This window comes from Dipteris shenzhenensis, chromosome 6 (assembly GCF_047967505.1).
Source record: "Dipteris shenzhenensis isolate YYH24624 ecotype China chromosome 6, Dip_SZ_1.0, whole genome shotgun sequence".
Classification (NCBI taxonomy): Eukaryota; Viridiplantae; Streptophyta; class Polypodiopsida; order Gleicheniales; family Dipteridaceae; genus Dipteris; species Dipteris shenzhenensis.
In genome coordinates this window covers 21,801,801-21,810,280 of record NC_141601.1, presented here as the reverse complement: position 1 = coordinate 21,810,280, position 8,480 = coordinate 21,801,801, and the positions used below count along the sequence as shown (strand labels likewise).

Below are 8,480 nucleotides of genomic sequence, written 5' to 3'. Positions count from 1 at the left end.
TCTTCGACGCTGGGCCTTCTTACTGCACCATCGCCCGTTCCGTTTCCTTTTCTTGAGCTTGAGTCGAGTCGGTATCCTTGGAGGTCTACTGAACATACGCTTTTGCCTGGCTTTTATTGTCTTCCTTACTCGGGGAGCTTGAAGCAGTGAAGGCAGTGAAGGATGATCACTTTCCATTTTTGGAAGCTTCTCCTGTATCTCCTAGAAGTCCACAAAAAACTCCATTTGAGGATCATTGCGCCCCTGTAAGGGGAATATTTTGTGCACCTGCATAGCTTCCTTTTTAGGCTCGATCTTTAGAGGGAGAGCTAAGAGCACCACGCGTAAAAGGGGGCATGAACAGCCCTCCTTTGACCTCATGGACAACTCCCGTGTACACAAGCCTGGCACCCTTCTGAATTGATCCACTGCCAGTATTTGGCAGCTGGGAAAAGTTGCTGCGCTTGCCTCAGAGCTCTTCCCCTTGAAAGGAATCATCATTGGTGTTGTGCAAAGGCAGAAAGTGGAAGGAAGTGACCAGCTCTTTGTTTACCTTGGAACTCGATTTCCAAGCAAGGTTTGTGAGGAGAACACAGTTTTGACACAGAGGGTTGCCAAGATACAATAAATCTAGGCCCTAAATCTAGGCCCTGCTGAAAGATCTTGACCAACCCATGGGTGCCTCCAAGAAGACAAGAGGTGGATGATGATGCTACCACCCACCGCCTCTCCTTCTAGTCCTAAATGCCTTGCTGCCACCCTAAATGCCTTGCTACCACTAGTCTCTCCTTCTAGCCCTTATGACCCTTGCCCTACGTCATTCCTCATCTCTTGCTCCCTGTTGCTTTCTCCTTCCCCTCATTCTCCGCTACCTATTTCACGTGTAGGCTTGTGGATGACGATTCGTGGTAGCATTCTAGAAATTTTGCCTCGATTTATGTGCGTCTTGGGAGAAACACCAGTTATTTGTGTGGCTATGTTGGAAACATTCGAGGTCGTATTGATTGCATCAGCATCACTAAGTGAATAACTTATCCAACAAATAAAACTGGGTCAATATTTGCTTCGGTGTACCCATTTTTGGTGAGTTCTAGGGCATTTTTTGTATTTAGGTATCTTGCCTGACCCATAACTTATGCATTGCTCAATGGAATTCGACAAACTCAATCTTCAAGTTGTAGTACACATTACAATCTTGAAGATGAGACCTGAAAAATATGGAATAAATATTTCGAACGAGACCATTACAACATTACAACGTTTATGTTGCATGTGAAGCATGATTTTATTCTACACATACATGCAACTAAGTAATAATTCAAAAGTACACTATATAAGCTTCTCCTCAACCAAAGGACACACCTAATTGAGAACCTTAGGTATGGTTTAAGGGGCCTCCAATATTGTGCTAAAATTAGGCACACCCATTCGAGGGCACACAATACATTTCACCGGTACAGTGGTTGCACATCCAATCACAGACAACACCCGCCAAGCACTAGAATCCAACACATCAACAAAAGTTTACGAAACACAATCAATAAGGGTTTGTCCAACAAGACTACACATAACCTTGTATTTACCTTGAATCCGCACGATAGTTGGAATAAGCTTGTTGATAACAATTTGAATGCAAGCACCGTTGTTGTTGTTGACGATCAATGCAACGTTGTTATATGACCACGATAACCTCTGGCACATGTGTTTGTTGGCATACAATATGCTCGTGCATCACTGTAGCAAAATATGAATTCCACCACTCACAAAGTGCTAGCATAGGAGTCTGCAAGCAAAAAATATTTGTAAATATTTGTAATAAATGTAAGTACGCTTTGTAATATCTAACAATGTTCTTTCTTGCAAAAGCGATGGCATTTAGATACTCTGATTTTCACAAAATGCAAAGGTTGCATAATGACACTTTGGCTTTCCTTTCAACAAATATAGTGCCATATTTTATGAACATTTGAATGCATCTTTTGCTTTTTCTTTTTACAAAACTTGGCCTTTATTGCAACACTTTTGTCAGGAAGGCATTTGATAAAATTTAGTTGCTGCCATACCGTTTTCGTTAGGAAGGATTTTCAGCAGTTTTGGCCAGTAGCACAACACTTCCATGAGGAAGGATTTTGATAAATTTTGGCGAGACTGCCATAACGCTTCCCCTTAGGAAGGATTTTACGACTTTTGGCAAGTATCACAACACTTCCGTTAGGAAGAATTTTGACAAAATTTGGCCATAAGGGTTGAGTCAATGATTGAAAAACTATAACACTCGTTAGGAAGTAGCCGAAAACTGTAGCAAAAGCTGCAGCTCAAAGATTTTTGCCATAATGCAAATCAAACAACTGCAACACTTCCGTTAAGAAGTACAAGCTTTAGTCAATGATTGAAGATTTTCGCTTCAGTCAACCATCAAACAACTGTAACACTTTCATTAAGAAGTAGCCGAAAGCTATAACAAGAGTCAATCAATGTAACGAAAGCTTTACTTAACGATTGGGATGCCTTCTATGTTTTGCCAAACAACAAAAGGAACCATGTGAAACAAGCTTCTGATCCCAAACATAAACGAAACCCCAAGTGATGATAAAAAGCCATAGCTGTTAAAATTGTATGAAGATCAATGTTCATAGTTGTAACACGTGGCTTAATGAGGGCCAAAAGTTCCCTCTAGAAGGATAGCACAAGACGTACTACTAGACTTCAACTCGCGGATTCAAGGTTGTCAATCTTCTCCATGTTGTAAAGCGGTTATGGACAGTCTCGATAGTACTCATTCCACACAAAATCTGTGATTCCGAGAAGGAGAAGCAATGTTAGGAGACCCATAAACACAAGAGTATGAAGCTTGTAGACCCAATTATCGAACATGACAATTCTGTTAGCCCAACCTCTTGCTCCGTATGATAGCAGAACTGCGTGAAATAGGAAACCCGAGACGGTTAAAAACTGATAGAAAACCTCGACGTAGAGACTCAACAGTGCCTTTGGTAAGTTAAAATTGGGATAACCAATGAATGGGTAGAACGACAGAAGGACTATAGCTCCCATAACACCGATCCATGCGCATGTCGCGTATCTGTTGGATTTGTAGTCCGACTCTCCCACTTTGCAAGGATATGAATATGGTTCCACGTACACTTTGGTTGCAATCCAGGGAGAAACCATCACTCTGACAAATCCGAGGATTGCAAAAGGTGCGCAAAGGTTGGGTAGGAATGTGGTGGCTACAGGTGAGATTGCGAAATGCACTGCAAGAACTCCTTGGAAACCAGCAGCGAGGGTCAGCAATCCTTGCGAGCTAAGAACTCCAGAGCCCTCAAGCCTCCGGACTTGGTAGTCGTCAATATTCTCGGTCACGATGTAAGGGATGGGCAATTCGAGTGGATACCCTTCATAATTTACGGCGGCGATTTGTCTCTTACCCCAGTTCTTGCAAACGATTCTGTAGGCCAGGATGGAGTAATAGCGCCACAAAAGGTTGACGGGGTTGAAGTATCGCAGCAACCAAAACAATTTAGTGACAAGCGTGGCATCGTCTAGCGTCGTATCGACTTCTCCAGCCAGCAGATGCGTGCCGATCACCACGAAGAAAGATTTGAGGGCAGCTGAAAGGAGATGCCAGTCTGTGGGCGGGGTGCAAGAATCGAAAGAGTCTAGGCAGCCCATCTCCCACGAGGTGCTATGGCTGCGGCTGTGGATGTTCAGTCCAGCAAAGCAGCTCTCCCTCCAACCCCACAGGCCCCCATAAAGACGCAGTCCTTCACTTGCCTACCCCTCGACCACCACCAGGACCCCTCGCACCGTCGCCCTCGCCGTGCGCAGCTGCTGATTTTGCCAAGAAAATATTGCGCAGCTGCTGGTTTCGCCAAGGCTCCAGGGCCTCCAGCGCGCATTTGCAAAGGACCATGGAGCAGCAGCAGCAACTCCTCAAATTTGAAGCCTTTTGTGGCCCTTCGAAGGCCATGTTACCCTTCAAGAAGGGTTTTCATACAAAAAAGGGAGAGATTCAGCGTTCTGAAAGAAGGCGAGCTATTCAACCACGTTAAGATGCACGAAAATTCAACCATTGTGGGCGCATCATGGTACCTGATCAAGGAAAATGGAGGCATTCCCTCTCAACGAAAATGGACGCATCCCCAGTTTCCTTACCGGCTCCACCTGAGCATACCACAGCTGTAACACTTTCAGTAAGAAGTAGCCGAAAGCTATAACAAGAGTCAATCAATGTAACGAAAGCTTACCTAACGATTGGGATGCCTTCTATGTTTTGCGAAACGACAAAAGGAACCATGTGAAACAAGCTTCTGATCCCAAACATAAACGAAACCCCAAGTGATGATAAAAAGCAGTAACGAATACATTCATAGCTGTTAAAATTCTATGAAGATCAATGTTCATAGTTGTGACACGTGGCTTAATGAGGGCCAAAAGTTCCCTCTAGAAAGGATAGCACAAGACGTACTACTAGACTTCAACTCGCGGATTCAAGGTTGTCAATCTTCTCCATGTTGTAAAGCAGTTATGGACAGTCTCGATAGTACTCATTCCACACAAAATCTGTGATTCCGAGAAGGAGAAGCAATGTTAGGAGACCCATAAACACAAGAGTATGAAGCTTGTAGACCCAATTATCGAACATGACAATTCTGTTAGCCCAACCTCTTGCTCCGTATGATAGCAGAACTGCGTGAAATAGGAAACCCGAGACGGTTAAAAACTGATAGAAAACCTCGACGTAGAGACTCAACAGTGCCTTTGGTAAGTTAAAATTGGGATAACCAATGAATGGGTAGAACGACAGAAGGACTATAGCTCCCATAACACCGATCCATGCGCATGTCGCGTATCTGTTGGATTTGTAGTCCGACTCTCCCACTTTGCAAGGATATGAATATGGTTCCACGTACACTTTGGTTGCAATCCAGGGAGAAACCATCACTCTGACAAATCCGAGGATTGCAAAAGGTGCGCAAAGGTTGGGTAGGAATGTGGCGCCTACAGGTGAGATTGCGAAATGCACTGCAAGAACTCCTTGGAAACCAGCAGCGAGGGTCAGCAATCCTTGCGAGCTAAGAACTCCAGAGCCCTCAAGCCTCCGGACTTGGTAGTCGTCAATATTCTCGGTCACGATGTAAGGGATGGGCAGTTCGAGTGGATACCCTTCATAATTTACGGCGGCGATTTGTCTCTCACCCCAGTTCTTGCGAACGATTCTGTAGGCCAGGATGGAGTAATAGCGCCACAAAAGGTTGACGGGGTTGAAGTATCGCAGCAACCAAAACAATTTAGTGACAAGCGTGGCATCGTCTAGCGTCGTATCGACTTCTCCAGCCAGCAGATGCGTGCCGATCACCACGAAGAAAGATTTGAGTGCAGCTGAAAGGAGGCGCCAGTCTGTGGGCGGGGTGCAAGAATCGAAAGAGTCCAGGCCGCCCATCTCCCACGAGGTGGTATGGCTGCGGCTGTGGATGTTCAGTCCAGCAAAGCAGCTCTCCCTCCAACCCCACAGGCCCCCACAAAGACGCAGTCCTTCACCTGCTACCCTTCATAATTTACGGCGGCGATTTGTCTCTCACCCCAGTTCTTGCAAACGATTCTGTAGGCCAGGATGGAGTAATAGCGCCACAAAAGGTTGACGGGGTTGAAGTATCGCAGCAACCAAAACAATTTAGTGACAAGCGTGGCATCGTCTAGCGTCGTATCGACTTCTCCAGCCAGCAGATGCGTGCCGATCACCACGAAGAAAGATTTGAGGGCAGCTGAAAGGAGGCGCCAGTCTGTGGGCGGGGTGCAAGAATCGAAAGAGTCCAGGCCGCCCATCTCCCACGAGGTGGTATGGCTGCGGCTGTGGATGTTCAGTCCAGCAAAGCAGCTCTCCCTCCAACCCCACAGGCCGCCACAAAGACGCAGTCCTTCACCTGCTACCCTTCATAATTTACGGCGGCGATTTGTCTCTCACCCCAGTTCTTGCAAACGATTCTGTAGGCCAGGATGGAGTAATAGCGCCACAAAAGGTTGACGGGGTTGAAGTATCGCAGCAACCAAAACAATTTAGTGACAAGCGTGGCATCGTCTAGCGTCGTATCGACTTCTCCAGCCAGCAGATGCGTGCCGATCACCACGAAGAAAGATTTGAGGGCAGCTGAAAGGAGGCGCCAGTCTGTGGGCGGGGTGCAAGAATCGAAAGAGTCTAGGCAGCCCATCTCCCACGAGGTGCTATGGCTGCGGCTGTGGATGTTCAGTCCAGCAAAGCAGCTCTCCCTCCAACCCCACAGGCCCCCACAAAGACGCAGTCCTTCACTTGCCTACCCCTCGACCACCGCCAGGACCCCTCGCACCGTCGCCCTCGCCGTGCGCAGCTGCTGATTTCGCCAATAAAATATTGCGCAGCTGCTGGTTTCGCCAAGGCTCCAAGTCCTCCAACGCGCATTTGCAAAGGACCATGGAGCAGCAGCAGCAACGCCTCAAATTTGAAGCCTTTTGTGGCCCTTCGAAGGCCATGTTACCCTTCAAGAAGGGTTTTCATAGAAAAAAGGGAGAGATTCAGCGTTCTGAAAGAAGGCGAGCGATTCAACCACGTTAAGATGCACGAAAATTCAACCATGGTGGGCGCATCATGGTACTTGTTCAAGGAAAATGGAGGCATTCCCTCTCAACGAAAATGGACGCATCCCCAGTTTCCTTACCGGCTCCACCTGAGCATACCACAGCTGTAACACTTCCGTCAATGATTGAAGATTTTCGCAACAGTTAACCCTCAAACAACTGTAACACTTTCAGTAAGAAGTAGCCGAAAGCTATAACAAGAGTCAATCAATGTAACGAAAGCTTTACTTAATGACTGGGATGCCTTCTATGTTTTGCGAAACAACAAAAGGAACCATGGTTTCGAAACAATAGGAGCAACCATGGCTAATCTTCTGAGAACACCTTGTTATCTTACATACCTTTGACACCATGTTGAATGAAAGAAGAAGAGGAGAGAGACACAAATTGTCCTCCTTGTGGTCCTTAGTTGTGCTATGTACTAAAACTCTAAGATAATCTATTTTCACAATTGCTAAATATTATCCTTTGTTATTGCTTCTCAAAGAGTGATTTTGTCCCAATACACTATAGAGTGATTTTGTCCCAATAGACTATAATTAAAATTATTTGTTAGCAAGAGCTCTAGCATAGAGAAACATGCTATTTTGGGAGCCCTTTGAAATCAAGTTACACACTCTCTACCTTAGCAACTGGGCACATTATCTCTTTACCTTAGCATACAATACCAAATCATCTCTATGTTGCCATCGTCTCCATTCATCCAGATGTGAACACCACCAACATCCTCCTTAATGAAACCTTGGTGGCCAAAGTCTCATATTTTGGTAAGGGGTAGTGCTATCGGGCCCGTCCAGTGACCCCTTGTTTGAATATTCATGCAAAATACAATACTTATTAGTCAATAGATTGTTGTTCACGACAATTAAGGTCCATATATAATATGCATGGATTTCCTTTAAAATTTTCAAATATGCAAGGGAAAATAATGCAAATTTCATGTCTCCCCTCCCACAAAATATAAGGTATGTACCTTGAAAAATATGTAAGATTTTAAGATTTGTACATATTTTTCATAATATGTGAGGCCCAAGGGGGGGGGTCTTTTGGATGAGGGGGTGTAAAACAAAAAATACACTAAAATATGAAAACCCATCTCCTTTGAAATTAATGCAACTTTTTCATGTGTTACCCAAATTTCAAGGTGTAAAGACATATTTGAAGCTCTTTTAGTGTAGAACAGGGCCATGTTAATTTGAATAATTTCTACTCATGGCATATTGTTGAATTCATCTCATACTCAAGATTTTGATAGGTTTTCTTACTAAAGGGAGTTGGTGCCCCAGGTTATCATGCACATGTTCTTCTTCAAAAATATAATGTGGTGACCAGTAAAGACAAAACGAAAAAGAAGACGGTAATTGGTTCGGTTCAAAATTTTGGGAAAAAGAATGGCAAGGAACATGCCTATCTTTTTTTTCATCCTTTTTTTCCTTGTTAAGCACGGGCTTCTCTATATGCACCTTCCTCCTTCTCTTATTCATGATATGAGGTGCTTCTATTTTCAAACAAATCACCATCTTCTTTTCAATTTTTGTCATCATCTTTAACTCATGTCAATTTGCACCTTTATTATTGTCATCATCATACACATATTCTTCATCAATATACTATCACACCCATGCTTTTGGCTATTCTATATATCTAACATCTTTAGTGCTACCTTTCTCCAAGCTTTGCTGCTCAGGGTGTAGAAGTTTATGTGGGATTTTCTTTGGCAAAACCAAGTAGCATGTATTTACTATCACACTGCCTAAAGATTTAGGTAGGCTTGGATTGGAAGATCTCAGAAGAAAATCAAGAAGAATATGCACAAAATAAGTTCTTCTCAGCCTTGGTCAATCCTAGCGCATTGGTCTCATTCTGATTTGAGCTACAGGCCTAAGAGG

The 8,480-nt window shown here is 44.3% G+C and overlaps 2 protein-coding genes across 4 annotated transcripts; both read right to left on the bottom strand.

Annotated features, from left to right (window-relative positions):
• Positions 1 to 2,534: 2,534 nt before the first annotated feature.
• Positions 2,535 to 3,651, bottom strand: LOC147900927 (uncharacterized). Its single transcript, XM_087376399.1, has one exon. It carries the CDS (start codon positions 3,649 to 3,651, stop codon positions 2,734 to 2,736), a length of 918 nt encoding a protein of 305 aa, XP_087232525.1. The 3' UTR covers positions 2,535 to 2,733.
• Positions 3,652 to 3,737: 86 nt separating this feature from the next.
• Positions 3,738 to 5,499, bottom strand: LOC147900926 (uncharacterized). 3 transcript variants are annotated; one of them, XM_087376343.1, is made up of 4 exons: positions 4,645 to 5,499; positions 4,448 to 4,542; positions 4,072 to 4,143; positions 3,738 to 3,955 (listed from the first exon to the last, which is right to left on the bottom strand). In XM_087376343.1, the coding sequence occupies exons 1-2, from the start codon at positions 5,420 to 5,422 to the stop codon at positions 4,505 to 4,507; spliced, it is 816 nt and encodes a 271-aa protein (XP_087232469.1). In that variant the 5' UTR covers positions 5,423 to 5,499; the 3' UTR covers positions 3,738 to 3,955; positions 4,072 to 4,143; positions 4,448 to 4,504. The 3 variants fall into 3 exon arrangements, with proteins under 3 accessions (XP_087232469.1, XP_087232468.1, XP_087232467.1); XM_087376342.1 differs by having other exon boundaries at positions 4,072 to 4,158; positions 4,448 to 5,499; XM_087376341.1 differs by having other exon boundaries at positions 4,448 to 5,499.
• Positions 5,500 to 8,480: the final 2,981 nt, after the last annotated feature.